We start from the raw sequence: 15817 nt of genomic DNA on the forward strand, positions 1-15817 counted from the left end.
AACTGAGAAAGTGAGAGGACTTAATTAAGCTCCTATATTATATACTCACTGAACTTGTCTTTTCCAACCTTTATGGTTCCATGTGGTATCATTAAACAACACATTTTTTATTTCTTATACCAGAACACAATTTCTTTCCAAAGTGATCTTCTGTTTTTCTGTAACTGTGACCATACAGAAGGCTGTAATTTCTAATCACAAATGGCTTTTTATTTAAAAATCCTGTTACTTACAAGTCACTGAGAAATTAAACCCAGTTCTAGCTAATGAAAAACTTAGCCCAGAGATGTCCCAGTGTTAAGCTGTGAGAATCCAGTACTTTCCTGAATATTTGTGCTGTACAGGACTTAAACAAGAACCAAACCTTACATATTTGAAGGGAGAACCAAACAGCTGAGGTAGGTACCAAATTTAGTAGTGCAATATAATTTCTCTTGGAAGCAGTAGACCAGTAATCTGGGAATTTTGGCTGTCATCCTGCTACTATTTATGAGCAATTTTAATGTAGTAATTACACGTAGGGAAAATTTTTCACTAGGTTGATGAGATAAATGGAAATGTAATTTTTTTCTTGTTTGGTTGTCCAATATTTTTATTACATCCTTCTGGAAGTAAGGGGGTATAATAAAAGATTCTGGAACTGCATTGCTCCTTGGAAAAAACTGGAGCAAAATTTTGAAAGATTTGCTTAGTGTAAGTTAAAGGCAGCTCATTAAACAAACAAATGAGCTGTCCTTAGAGCAATCAGTATTTACTATTAACTGAACAGCACAGTAAATAATGAATTGCAGGTAAGGAACTACAGATAAGTATTTGCAGTGAATTCAAATTACTTGACTTAAGCCTGAGGCAGAGAAAAGCAAATAGAAGGATAGAAATGGAGGGAGGAGGGGGGGAAAGCGAACGGGAGAGGAGGGGTTGTGAATGTGACATTTGTTGCATCGATATGTGTTCATTCCTTGGGTGGAAGAAAGGTTTTCTTTGGCAACCTGGTGCCCCCCTCCCTGGTCCAAGGGATGCTGCAGCCAGCTCCTTGTGAGAACAAAGGAGGAGGTGGAATTCCTGGAGGAAAGGGGAGGAGAAGACTTTGGGGAGACCTTACAGCCTGACAGTACCTGAAGGGGGCTCACAGGAAGGCTGGAGAGGGGCTTTTCCCAACCCCTTGTTGTGACAGGACAAGGGGGAATGGCTTCACACTGACAGGGGGCAGGGATGGGTTGGATGTTGGGAAGATTGGATTGGATATTGGGAAGATATTCTTCCCTGTGAGGATGGTGAGGGACTGGCACAGGCTCCTCAGAGAGGTTGTGGCTGCCCCACATCCACAAGGTGTCCAAGGCCAGGTTGGACAGGGCTTGGAGCAACCTGGGCTAGTGGAAGGTGTCCCTGCCCATGGCAGGGGTGGCACTGGGTGGGCTTTAAGGTCCCTTCCAACCTAAACCATGCAGTGATTCCATGAAAAACAGGAGCTCTGGGCCTCACCCAACGCTATCTCAGAGCAGGGCTGGTGTTTTACCAAGGTAGGATTTTGGAAGGTGCTCTCTGGCACTCACCCACCCCCAAGGACAGAGCTGTGCTTTGGCACCAGAGAGACCGAAACCTGCCCACAGCTGCCAAGTGCCTGCACAGCTCCCTCATTTATTTCTCCAAATTACTGAAGCAACTAAATTGTTCATTTGCTAGGAACTGGCACAAGATGAGAACTTTTGGGCTGGAGTTTAATCATCCCAGGAGGGAAGAATTGTGCTGCCTGAAGTTTGGGCATGTGGCTGTGTTTGAAGCCGGGATGGATGGGCTGTCTGGATGGATAGATGGATGGATGTCTGGGCATCTGATGGAGGATGTCTGATATGGCTTGTTTAGGAAGGGACTGGGGGTTGTTTGGGTGCTGGAGATGAGAGGAGGGGTTGGTGATTTAATCAGGATCTTTGTAGTTTCAGCTGAGTTGTGGGCTTGAGGCTGGGTGGGACAGCCAAGGGTGTGACAGCCATCCTAAACACCTGAAGCCATCCTAAACACCTGAAGCCATCCTAAACACCTAAAGCCATCCTAAACGCCTACAGCTTGGCAGCCCTCTCTGTAGTCACCTTAAATAAGGTTAATAGCTTGGCACAGGTCTCTGCTGGGAGGATGAGTCTCACCTGTCCATGTGCTGAGGACCAGCATTGTCCAGAACAGGGTGCAGCAGAGACTGGGGGAGATGTGCATAAAGGGCTGGCATTCCATAAAACCTACTGTCAGCCCAGACAGCACCTCTGCTGCTCCATTAGGGATAATATATATGACATGGGAACAGGAGGCTTGTCTTGCTGGATAGTTATCACCAGGCAAACACCTCCAGAAAGATAGAGATGCTTAATTCCTCTTGCTTGGTTCCTTTCACACCGGGGCTGCATCTTGGGGAATCCACCCCAGAATAAACCAGTCAAGGTAAAACACAGTGCAGAGAGATTTCCAAGTGGCCTCTGGAAGTATCCTCTGGCTGTGCACAAGTCCAGCAGCACCAGTCCCCTGTGCTGGCTGCTTCCCAATGCTGGTGCTGTCAGCCCCTGCATTAGTATTCCAGCCAGGGAAGAGGAGCGAGGCGCTAGACAGGCCGACTAATTACAGCAGCCTGCAGAGGCAAGTCATGCTGTACCACAGGATAAAGGATATCCTGCTTATTTGGAATGTTTCTGCTTTGCTCTGTCACTTTATTTAAAAAAAAAACCAAAAAACGATGGTGTGAGCTGATGGGTTTGGGTAAGGAATCGAGCTGTATTCCTGGTTTCTTCCTTGAATTTAATCTGAATCTACACAACGCTTTGTAACATTGATATAAAAAGAAACTTGCTGCTGCTCAGCCTGTGACCTTAGCAGGCTGCACACCTCCTGGAATCCCAGCTCTCCTGCCTCTGGTTGGCATCCTGACCTGCCTGCTCGGGTCCCCAGAGCTGTCAGCAGATGGGAGAGAGGAGGATTTCACTGCCACGGATGTACCATCTGCAGGCAGCAACACTGGTCAGATTTTTATGGGCCTAAATTGCAATTCTGTGTCCAGAGGGTTTGCTGTCAGAGCATCTGTTTTGCTGTGGCTGACACAGATCTGGAGCTGAGTGTCTGCCAGGAGCAGGTGAGGGAGGGTGGGAGCCCTGTCCTGCGGTGACAGCAGCCATCAGGTGGGGCTGCTCCGTGTCCTGGGTGCCCCCCAGGCTGTCACACAGCCCAGCTTTTAGCAGGCTGAGGGTTGGAAAGGTCCATTACTCACCAGTTAGAGCCAGGAGAACTCAAACTGTGGGAAATACTGACTGCCACAAAACACAACCTGCTGGTGCTGCCTCATTCTGCCTGATTTGCTCTCGGGCACAGCCTGGGGGTGGCAGCAAAGCCAGAGGGTCTCTGTCCCCTCCGGTGCCCTTCTGCACCATCCCCCTCTGTGAAACCAGCACTAAGCAGATTAGTCAGGTTCTTCCATCAGCAAACACTCGCTACCTAAGATACTTATAAGACATCTGGTTTTTAGCCTCATTTCTAACCAAATGAGGCTTATGTGATTATGGTGTCTGTCGCCTGCCCCTCGTTGGCCAATTTCAACCTTCATCCAAGGATTTTGCTCTCAAAGACCTCACCTTCCAGGAAGTTTTCATGAGCTGGGGACCATGTGAACAGAAGTTACCCTGGAGGAAGGGCCACCGCACAACCTGTTGCTCAATCCCAAGAGCTGAAGCGAGAGGGAGCGTGCTGGGTAAAAGGGGAATCTTTACTTTGTGCCTGTGTGTTGTAGAGGTCCAGCAAACCAACTGTGAGGAGAAAACCCTGTGTGTGTGTGTGGGCTGTGGCTCAGCTCTGTCCCTGCTCCAGCCGTGCTGGGCAAGGACGAGCATCCCCGGGTCCCACCTCCCGCCTGCCCCCAGTGCCAACTGCTCCCGGTGATCCCGGGATTGCTTTTCTGATCCCTGGATTAACCGGGTGGGATGTGCAAAGATCCAAGAGCCGTGTTTGAGCCAGGCTTAGTCTGGAAATGGATTGCCACGGTCGTACAGCTCTGCCTGTGAACTTGGTGGCTGGAGTCAGAGCTCACTGTGCTGCACAGGGCTGGGGTTGCTCCTTTGCACAGTAGACTTGTCTTAAAAATGGCTCTTGTGAAATTATCTTGACAATGAGGTCTAAATTCTCTTGGGACTGATGTCCCTTAGCATTATGTGTTAGAGGATGCACAGGTACAAAACACACCTCAGAGTGGTTCATAATTCACTGAGATACCATGAATGAAGCTGCATGAAATCCTCTGTGTACCCACATTCACAGAATCAAAGAATCTCAGAATGTTTGGGGTTGGATGGGACTTTGCAGATCATCCAGTCCCACCCCCTGCCATGGGCAGGGACACCTTCCACTAGCCCAGGTTGCTCCAAGCCCCGTCCAACCTGGCCTTGGACACTTCCAGGGATGGGGCAGCCACAGCTTCTCTGGGCAACCTGGGCCAGGGCCTCCCCACCCTCCCAGGGAACAATTTCTTCCTGCTGTCTGATCTAAACCAGACTTTTACTTCTCTGTGAATTGCTCTTGAATGCTCATTAGCACTGGATATGTCTCCTTTTGGCAGCTAAAAGACATTTTTGCCTTGTAATGAAGAACCAAAGAGTGTCTAATGGAATGTGTAAAACCTACCTATAGGAGTTCTGGGATTATGGAGGAAAAGCAAATGTTTCATGTTCTGGTCCTTATTAATGAACTAAATGAGATTGTGTCCTTTTTTTAAGAATAAATGAAAGATAAAAGACAGATGAGATTTATGAACAAGGTCATTAGTGTACCAAATTTCTCTCATTAGATCTGTTACATTACTTTCCAACTTACACAACTCTCATTAGAAAAATTTATGAACTGGAATGATTACAAATATACTGCATTTTAAACCATCCCTACTTTTAATTGCAACCCCCCAAAAAAAATAATTAACCTTCTATGCTATAATAGAGTTGTACTTTTGTGTATATATTTTTTTGTTAGAGATGTAATGGGGGTTATTCCTGAAACCAAAGGATGGAGAGAGAGGAGAGGAAATTGGACCACTTAGTGCAATTTGCAGTTTAGCTGAAGCATTTACTTTATTTATAACTTTGTTAGACCCAAGTTCATTTTGCAGGGTAATATTGTTGTTTCTTCTCCTCACTAGACTTCCACTTTCACATCCCTACGTCTGATTTGAAGCGACAGTGAGAGGAAGCACCAGGTATCTCTTGTTCTGTTTGGACTCCTTGTTTACAGAAGAGTGATGGAGATGCTATTAAGCACAAAAGGCATCACCATATGCCTGTTTTTCTTTGTATTGAGTTTGGCAGCAGCTATTGAAATACCATTATCAGGTGAGTTGTAGTTATTTGCTGTACACTTTGCTGTTTTGTTTGATATCCCCTTTTTTCCTTTTAAACTTCCCCTGAAGAAAAAAAATATTAAATCCTCCTTTCCAGTTGTTCCATTTCAAATTTAATCCTGCCACAACCTGGCCTTTGGGAAATTCGGGTGTGATACAAAGTAGAGCTACTCTGGTTTTGCCTGTTTAAATGCAGCAGTGAACTTGTCTAATAACATCTAGCTGGTGTTTGCCATCCAACACACAGCTTAGCTCCGAGGGTTTGGGTTTGTCCTTCACATAAATTCCTCATTTTGGCTCTGAATCTCCCTGAAGCTTGTTTGATGTACATATATCCTTGTTTTCTTGTCTTGCAACCTGCCATTCCAGCCTGGAAAAGGAGCAGGTGTGTGGCTCAGGGTGGATGTTGGTCCCCAGGGAGGTATTTTGTGCTTTGTATCCCCCCGGGGAGCACCTCCTGTGTCCCTCTCTGGCTGTGGTGCATTTAAACTGCCTGTTTTACACGGTCCATGTGCTTCCAGGACACGTGTAAAATATGGGATGAGGCTCATAGGGAGCAATCCAAGCAAAGCCCATGAACCCCACTGCCTGGAGCACAGCCCAGACCTCTGAGCTCTGCATTTTCTAAACATAAATGGACCAGGAGGATTGCAAACTGCACTAGGGTGTTGGTTTGGTTTGGTGTGGTTTGGTTTGGTTTGGTTTTTTTTTTGGGGGGGTGGTTAAACAGTCTCAACAAAGGAAAACTCAACAATATTGGGGTTTACGAATTATGGTGGGGGAAAATAAACAAATAAACCTAAGGGAAAAGCATTGTGGGTTCTTTGCAGGGTTTTGAGTGATGTGGCCTCAGAGTAGGACATGAGCCAGTTTTGGGGCATCCCGTGGAGCTGCTGTGAGCTGTCAGCACCCTGGAGCTGCCAACAGCCCTGGCTGCAAAGGGGAAGGCAACCAAGCAGGGTTAGAGGAGTTTTCTTTAAAGCTGTCCCAATTTGCATCGGAAAGTAGAGGGTTTTTTTTCAGGAAGGTTCTGCAGCAGCTCCTTGAGTTTCAATAATGCAGAAGTGGAGCTGTGCCTGTGAAGTGCAGGACAAACTGCCTGGGCACCCACTGCTTTTACGTGAGGGAACCACATCACCATTAATTTGCTCTAACAAAGCATTTTATATTTTAATAAAAAGAGTTCTTCCTGATCAGTGAAGCTGGTGGTCTTAGAAAGTGTTCAGCTTTGAGACCACACGATACGATCAGACATTTCGCTCCAGCTTTGAGCTTCCTGGACTCCAAATAGCAACCAAAGAGCATGTTAATTCTCTTGCTGGCTGTTTATAACAATGTGATGATCCCATTATCCCCAGCCCTGCTGCAGGGAGTGTTCTCCCTCGTGTGGCTCTGCTACACAGGCATTTGCAACACTTTAATTCCCTCAGAAAAAAAAACAATGTTAGTGCAACATCCTTGCGTGACCGTGTGAGTGGTAACTCTGCACCCTGGAGGGGTATTAACTCAGCCTTGCAGTCCATGGATTTCCTGGCAATTTTATCCAGGACAGAGGTACAAGTTTGCTGCTTCATGTGTGTGAATCTGTGTCTGGATTAAAAGCCAGTTATTGACTTGCCCTATGGATAAATTCCCCAGCCCACGGCCCCGTGCTTTGGCTGCAGGGGTAGCACAGTCCCAGCTCTGAACGTGAGCAGGTGATGCCCCTGGGCTGGGCACAGCCAAGCCTTTCTTTGGCCACTGGGGCAGTGCCAGTGACCAGTTTGGGGGAGCAGAGAGCACTGTCCATACCAGGAAGATGATGATTATGTTTTTATTAAGACAAGACTCCCTTTTAGTAGGAATGGGGCAATCCTGACATTGTCCCTTTCCAAGGAAGGACCCGAGGGAGCTCCGTTTTGCTTGCCTGGTGATTTAACCCAATACCTGTTTGTGCTCAGTCTCACAGCTTCCAACAATCACAGAGCAATCCCACACCCAGGTTGCCTACCCCTTTGATGAGGACTTTACAATTAAATGTGAAGCCAGAGGAAACCCACATCCCACGTGAGTAGTGCTGGGGGAAGCAGCAGAAACTGTTTGCTTTTAACCTTTGCCAAACATTGTTCTGGCTGTGGGTGGCTGGTGCACATTAACCTGCTCATCATCATGGTTAAGGTTTGGGTTTCCACTTGGGCCAGTCAGTTTTTGTTGCTCCATCACTTCCCCTCACTCTGTAAGTAGGTATCAACATGTTTTTTCTTGCTGGGAGATGTTCCATTTCTCTGGCACGTGCCAAGTTCACCCCATGATTTAAAAAAAACCTTGTCTGGGCAGTGCTGCAAAAGATAGGAGGTGTGTAATAATAATCAAAGGAGCCCAGCTGCTCTTCTGCCTTTTCCACAGCCACCTTAAAAATGCCAAACACATTAAATCATGTATTCACACATCACATTTGCATTTTATCAGATAACTCATCTGTACCTGACATCATCAGGGCCATGGTGATGTTACAAACGGACACAGAAGGAGTCATTCAAATAAATATCCAAAGATAAGCTTTATGTATTTTACACCAGTGTAGAAAAGAGAAAGATTTTTAATGAAAATGTGATTAACAAGAATGTAAAAGCTCCTCTTGAGGCTTTCCACACTGAATGGGCTAAATTAATAACTGGTTTTCATGTCATTTTTAGTCTTTAATCCTTCCATTCTCCTTTCTCTGCAACACAATTTAAACTTTAAAAAGGTTTTTTTTTTACTTCATATCAAGATTACTTGGTCACTTTTAATTGAGCTCTGAATGGGGATTTGTAGCATGATAACAAATTCCCTTTGTTTCACAGATTGTCAGGGCATCAATGAGAAGTTTTCTGTTGTCTTGGAGTGATGTGATAGTGCCTGTTAGGTGATAGGAACCCAGATTCCCTCCATACTGTAGCAAGGCAGTTTTGCCAAAACTAGTGAAGTGACAAAATATACAGTTTTGTCGACATTAATTTATTCTCTTGAAACAATACTCTTAAAAAAAAAAAGGTACATCTCCCACTGAATGCATGTTATACTGTGATTTCCAACTGCCAGATTTTGAATCAGTGCAGCCAAATTTCAGTCCATCTGAGAAGTCCAGATACAGGACCTATGACAAATAGGTCACAAACAATGGTTGTTTTGCCATTCAACTCTCCCCTCTTACATCCTTTTATTTCAATAAAACACTCTTGGACCCACATTTACCCCTGGTTTAGTCTCCTAGTGCTGTTCTGGAACCTGCCCTTCCTAACACTTGTTTTATTTTTCAGCTTTAACTGGACTAAGGATGGAAAACCATTTGATTTGTTGTCTGACCCGAGGATAGTTACATCCAACAACTCTGGAACTTTTGTGATTCAAAACCGAGGAATCATCAACAATTTTCAAGGGAAATATCGTTGCTTTGCTTCCAACGTGCTGGGAACTGCCATGTCAGAAGAAATTGAGCTTATTGTTCCAAGTAAGGGTTTCACTTTACTTTTGGGTTGAAATTATTATTATTATTATTAATAATAATAATATATAACTATTATTAATAATATATAATTATTAATAATAATATATAATTAATAATAATAATATTAATATTAATATTAATATGAGAACTGTGTTTCCTGAAATGAAATGAGAAAGAACTTGTTCCTAAGTTGGTGTGTGGTGAAACATGAACTGTTTGTTACTCAGTGAATATTCAAGGGAAAAAATCTTATTTGCTCCCTGGAATGATTTAATTTAGTTGCTGGTTTTGAGGACAGAAATCAAATCTGGAGGCAGGATTTCAGACAAGACCCCTGGACTATCAACTCCCAAGTGCAGCTACTGACACTCCTTCCCAACTGCATCCAAATGAAACTGGGTAGAACATGTATATGTTTTCCCAGATACAGTATTTGGGAGAACATTTATTATTATTTACTTTTGCTCTTTGAGCATTTTCTGCCCCACTTTGCCTCTAGAGGATGAGTTAGTGAGTAAATTAGTATCAACTTTTTGATAGCCATCTCAGGAGAGCTGGAAGCTCAACAACAGAAAAGGATTGTTTGCTTTGACTTGGCTTTTTAAATGCCTTTGTAAAGCACTTTCTTTGCCTTTGCCATAAAACCCATAAGAATTCTTTTCTGATTTGTGTTTGTTTAGACCCACTGCTTCTTCTTCCACTTCTAATACTTTCCTCTTTCTCTAAAGAAGAAAGCATAAATATTGATGAGAGTTGTAGGCTGGTAAATTCTCTAAGTAATCTGGGCAGAGACAATTTGTTTGTGAGCTGATGCCAGCACATCATGAAAATATAGGAATTAAAATATTTGAAGAGATAAAGCAAATAGCAGAAAATATGACAGAGTAGCTAAGGGCAGTACAGTTATTGAAAGGCATTAGCTGTTCATGAAAGGTAAAAGTAATGGGATGGCTCATGAACTAGTGTTAGAATTATATTAAAAATTTAAACTGTAGTGGGCAATAAAGGATTAGGAAGCTGTTGTCAGAGAAGACAAAATTGGTTGGAGTCAGATCACTTTGGTTACATGTTGTAAAAGGCACTTTGTGAGTTTGGAGAAACTCCTGAGTTAAATTTGGCATGATCCCTCTGATATTGGATAATTTTATTTGATAAAGAATGAGAAATTATGTGATGCTTTTGCTTTCCAAACATTTATTGAAAAGCAAAAGCTGTTAAGGGTCATAAGACTGTAACATTTCAGCTCAGCAGCCACGACTGAAGGCTGTTCCAGTGAGGAACTGGAGGACAATATGGTCCCATCTCTGAGCTGGGAACAGGGAATTAGGAGCTGGGGGAAGGATGACACAAATAGCAGGTTTTTACAGCAAAATAGCAACTGATGCAAATGTTTGAAAGCTCCAGGGGAAGTGACTCAGTCAGCTGGGAGTTCATTAGTCTGATGTGAGGAGCAGTCTGGCTTTGGGATAATAAATACTTACAGGGAGGATTTGAAAGGCCTGGAACTGAGTGGAAAATGAGCTCAAAAATATAGTAGTGAAAATTAGTGATCCTGGAAACTTGTCCTTCCATCACCAGCACAGAGAGGGAAACGGGGGATTAGGGACCAGGTTTGCAGAAGTGGGATGCAATTTATGGATATGGATTTATGGATATAAAGTTCAAGGTCCTGGTTAGGACAATATTATAGAGTCAGTGAATCATTAAGGTTGGCAAAGACCTCTGAAGCTCATGGAGTCCAACCATTAACCCAGCACTGCCAGGTCCAACACTGGATCGTGTCCTGATGTTGATACAAGTGTCTTTGTACCAATACATTTCATCCCTTTTATTTTGGAAGATGAACACACAATTGTCTTAAATTCAGGATTGAAATATATGAAATTGGAAGAGAAAAATCTGAAGCAGAACCTTCTTAGTGGGAGTAGAAAGGAGAAGAAAATTCCCTGGCTCTGTGGTGGAGCAGGGTGAGAACATGGAACAGGCTGCACAATGCAGCTGTGGGATGTAGAGGAAGAAAAAATTCAGCAATGCAGTGGAATTTTTTCCAGGTTAGATCCTGCATTTCTGAGCTCCCACAATATTTTGTTGTCAAATATCTGACAGCCCTTTGTCCAGGTGGAATTGGTGTGTTCACGTGGCAGGGGATTCCTCCCCTGCCTTCTCAGCCTCACAGGGCCAGGACATGGCTATTTATGTACAAAACCTACTTCTGGCAGGTCAGTGTGGATGAAATGGGCTATGAGAAACACGTATGAACATTTTTTTCACGTCTTTTTCATAAGAAATAATTCTGAGAAGCATTCAAGGCGTAGCCAGGGGTGGGAGAGTCGTGGTGCTGTGGTCACACGGAACACAAGACACATTTTAAGGGCTGGGAGAGTTTCTGGCAGAGGACTTCTAAGGATGCCATGTGAATGTACTTTATGAGTGTTGCTCATGAAAGACATGGTTTATTTCCTTTCCATCCAGTTTTATGGATTTCTTTTTTTCCTTGGGAAATTTATTTCGTGTTGCAATGCACACCCTGATGCCACAGGTTGGTGTTTGTGAGGAATTCCCAAGATTGCATCTCTTGCTCTGTGGTTTAATCTCTACCAACATGCAATTACTTTAAGGGAATGTCATTCCAGAGTAGAGGAGAACTGCACAAAGTTTTAGGACAGTAAGCTGAGGTTTGCTGAGCTGATGGTGTAAGTTGGCTCCACAGGTGGGACAGTGCAGCTGATGCCACTGGAATTTCAGGCAGGAACAGGAGCCTGATGCAGTTCCTCAGCTTTAGACAGGACATGCTTACTCACTTTGCAGCCTGGCCAGGGCAGTGGGGTTCCTGTGACTTTTATAAGCAAAATGTCTCAAAGTCATTGCACTTCAGAGGAGTTGAGGACCTCAGTGTCACATTTCATTAAGGGATGTCACCTCCAGCAGCAGGATATTCCCATATTCCATTGCTCCTGAACTAAAAAAGATGCTTAACATGAAAAACAATTATGTCTGTATTTGGGAGTGTTAAATTTTTACTCAGAGTAGACATTTTTTGCTTTTAATGAAAAATTGGCTATACAGCTTGAGTAGGTATTAAATACACTGGGAACAGTTAGCAACAAATTCATTGAGAGGTTACAAACATGGCTGTTATCAAGTGCAGGAGGAATTTTAGAGCTAATATGTACAAAGTTCTAAACCCAGAAAATAAATACATGGTACAGATAACCTATTAGAGGGATTTACCAAACTCATACATCTCTTAAAGCACATTTGCTGTTATTGGTACTCTTCTGCCATCAAGTCTTTCATTTAATGGTGCAATGTAGATGCTGAAAATGAAATCAGGATTCAGAGAGGAATAGAAGACACATTTGCTTTTCTGAAGTGCTGGATGGTCCACAACTGTGGCCAAGTAAAAGAGCTGCTGCTGCACAGATCTGCTGCAAATCAGCAATCCCTGACAGAGGAGTTGGGCATAAATCACCTCTATTCACCCCCGGGTTTTGAAGCAGAGACTGGTACATGTTAGATCACTCCATGCATTCATGGCATGATGTAGAGGTGGCAGAGCTTTGCCAGCTGCATTCAAGTCAAATGTGAAGCTACTTGGCAAGTCACTGTGCCAGTGAAGGGAAGAAAACCCCAGCCAGTCAGAGAGGGCCAGCTTCTTTCATAAATTACATTTACACTGCAGCAGCAGAATACTGGGTCTGTGAGGTGGCTGCTGAAAAGGAGAACAAAAGGCTGTTTACTCACAGTAGTCATCCCAGGAAAGCAATGGAAATGTCAGCAGAAATGATCATTAAATCTCACCTACATAATGAAAATACCCCACCTCCCCTATATAGGTTGACATTAAGGAGAGGGGGAAGAATGGGCTCTGAGGATCTGATCTGTGTGCAGCACTAACAAAGGCCAGATTGTTACAAGATACATGCAGCAGGAAAATGAATTTAAATGGTGAGAACACAGACTTCAGCTCCCCTCCTCCTGGATTTTGGGAATCTGTTGCTTGAATTAGTGAGCAGGCCCCATGCCAGAGGAAGGAGAAGAAGTACAGTTTAAACTTCTTTAATTAACTGTGGTGTAAAAGACTCCTCATGGTAGATTGCCTTAAGATTTATGCTCAGTATTTCTAAAGCTGCTGCTCCAAAAGCCCAGAGATCTGGGGATGGAAATTTGGGCTGAACATAAAACTGTCCAGTGGCAGGCTCTGCTCTGCCAGTGATGTGAGCTCTAGAATTCCCAAAGAAAGCCAAACCTGTGTTAATATTCAAAAACCCAGATGTGAATATTGTGAAATCAGTAGAAGATGCTGAGCTGACACTGAAGCAGGAAGCCTCAGTAACCCACTTTGTGTTCCTCCATGGAAAATAAAAGAGAGGAACTCACTGAGACTTTGCAGGTGATGGGAATAAAATGTAACCCTCTTATCTCCTAACCCCATGTCCTGTACCTATGAGAACTTTACTGGCCATCTAAATGGTTGAGTTCACTCTGTTGCTAGCAACCATCATTTTGGAAAGGGTGATAGAGAGATTTATACAGGAAAAAGAAATCAGTGATTCCACCCCAGATCTTTGAGGGAGAGTAGACTGACAGCCACAGTCTTCTTGGCAGCCAGCCTTTGGTAACTTTTTCAATTTAATGCAACAATTAAAAAATCCATAAATAAGCAGGATTACATCTCATAAACAGTTCAAAGGCTGCAATGAAAATTACAGATTTAACTACTGCTCCTGTGGCTCAGAATATCAATTGAGGTGGAGAGATGAGCACTGGAAGCTTCCCAAGATGCATTCAGTGCACTTGTGATTGAGGACTGTAAATCATGTTTGAGATTCTTTGATATGTTGGGCTGTTTGCTGCACAAGATATAGATCTGCATGAAAAATCCTAATTAAAACTAATTAAAGTGTCCAAGGAACTGGAAATTGCCAGGATAACAAAATTTCTTGACTGTTTCTGCTTTCTCTCACTTTTACATCTTTTAAGGATTTATTTGCAAGGAGGAATATAGGAATATCCATGAGGGATCAGGCTAAGCATCCCTCTATCCCAGGACAAATCTCCAGCAGCATCCACAGAGAAAGTTATAAAAATAGACCTGGTGGATAGTGATGTTTTTCTACAATAGCTTCACGATGTATTCATTTGTTGTTGATTTAACATTAAGAATTGACTCCCATTTTATATCAGATACCAATAGAAACAAGACACAGGAGTCTCAAAGACAAGTTACCTGGAGAAATGCTTTTCCTTCAAGTTCTCAACACTTCACTGAGAAAAGTGTAAAATATCAGATTGAACGGGATGTATTCTTGTATAAAGTGGAATAAATTGCCATAACTGGTACAGTTGTAGTGTGAAGTCACTGTAGTCAGCAGCAGGACAAAAACCAAGCTGTGGGACAAAGTGTGCCAAAAGATACTTGAGTAAATCAGCAATTTTGGGGATGGAGAACCCAGTCTGGTTGATGTATTTGTGAATTTATGCAGCTAAACTCAAATGTGGATTTTATATTGCATTGTATTGGTGTCCCTCCCGTTTGTTTTTGGTTGAGAAACTGCATTTTCTGACCAGGTAAGAAGGAGGAGGGAGACACTCAGGCTCCTTTCTGAATTTTCTCCCAGCCACCCTGATTTCCCAGTAGTGCTTCAGGCTCCTCTCATTAAACTTTGAGTCACCCCAAGGGATTAAGCAAAGCCTGGTTCCTTGCACAAATGACTCTGGACACTGATAATCTTCCATTTCCATGGTTCACACACTGTCAAAGCACTTTAAGGCTGATTTTTGAGTGCTGTGCAGCAGTCATGGTACTGCCTCGTCAGGAATAAATACTTGGGCAGCAAAGCCTTTCCCAGGAAAAAAAAACCCAACAACTTTTCCCAGGTATTTTGAGAGTTTTAGACATCATGGAGGGCTTTTAGGAGATGTCTACATGTCAGGTGTGCAGATTTTTGTCTTCCCTGTGGCTGTTCAAGCTTAATTCAGCTGTGACAGTTCTTGTGATCAGCCACGAATCAGTAGTGATTGATTCTGGAATATCTCCTGTTTAGAACATAGGAACACTGCAAAAAATCCAAAATATTCCTGACATATGTACTGGAGACTGCTGTTCAAAAGCCAAAGTCTAATGTGAGAGTAGCTTCTTATTTTTAATAAATAAGAATTCAGAGCAGGTATTTTTCTGTTTGAGACCACAAAAAAATGCACTTGTCAGAAGGTTCGGCTCAGGAATTTATCCTGAAACTGAGTTTTCCTCTTTTACAAAGCTTCAAGGATTCAAAACACTCAAAGTTATGCATTATGAGAGGGGAAATCAGAGTTTTTCTATCTTTTTCATGGTGAAATAAGCAAAAAAAGCAGCAGGAAAGAGCCCAAAAGGCTCAGTCACCTGCAGTGCAAGTGCTTGTTTGAGGTGGAGGACGTTTGGGGTCAAATTTCTGCTTCCCCCAGTGAAGTCCAGATGCCAAATCTGGGCCACACTTTGGAGATGAATGTCTGTGCTCCCAGCTAATGACACTGAGAGCATGACTCTCCTGGTGGGACTCTATATTTTTGTGTAATTCTGTAATTACTGGCTATGGAAATACACTGCGAAGACCAGTGGTTATGGCACCCAACTGGGAGACTGGAGACCTAGATTTAGTTGTGCTAAATGAGGCAAACAATGAGTTTGAACAAGTTTCCAATGTCCTACATGAATGATCCCACTATTAGTCTATTTACTGGTCTCTGGTTTAGTCAGAAATCCCTTATCTTTCACTTGATCCAGCTTTCTTGAAGTTTTGTTGAGAGTGATGTTTCTTGGGAATAAACAAGCTTTAGATCAACAAATTGGCTTTTTCCTACTGGAAAACATTCACCTCTGCAGTCAGCAGATGTATTTTCCAGGACTTGAAGAATGTAGGTTGCTGAATGTACTGGATATAAATATGTAGTTCTTCTTTTTCACCTGAAATTTCACCTACAAGGGTGGGTGATGCTCATTAGCTCCATTT

The 15817-nt window shown here is 43.1% G+C and overlaps 1 protein-coding gene across 11 annotated transcripts in view; it reads left to right on the forward strand.

Annotated features, from left to right (window-relative positions):
- Positions 1–15817, forward strand: part of CHL1 (cell adhesion molecule L1 like) — a 137035-nt gene that overhangs the window by 71691 nt on the left and 49527 nt on the right. For all 11 annotated transcript variants that reach the window (XR_003527181.1, XM_027640215.1, XM_027640216.1 and 8 more), the window contains 3 exons: positions 5159–5348; positions 7297–7402; positions 8638–8828. Coding sequence is in view for 10 of the 11 variants with exons in the window: in XM_027640215.1 (XP_027496016.1) it covers positions 5258–5348; positions 7297–7402; positions 8638–8828 (388 nt within the window). In the remaining variant the exon portion in view is untranslated. The remainder of the gene's footprint in view (positions 1–5158; positions 5349–7296; positions 7403–8637; positions 8829–15817) is intronic.

The sequence above is a fragment of the Corapipo altera genome, unplaced genomic scaffold, assembly GCF_003945725.1.
Source record: "Corapipo altera isolate COAL_440 unplaced genomic scaffold, ASM394572v1 55, whole genome shotgun sequence".
Classification (NCBI taxonomy): Eukaryota; Metazoa; Chordata; class Aves; order Passeriformes; family Pipridae; genus Corapipo; species Corapipo altera.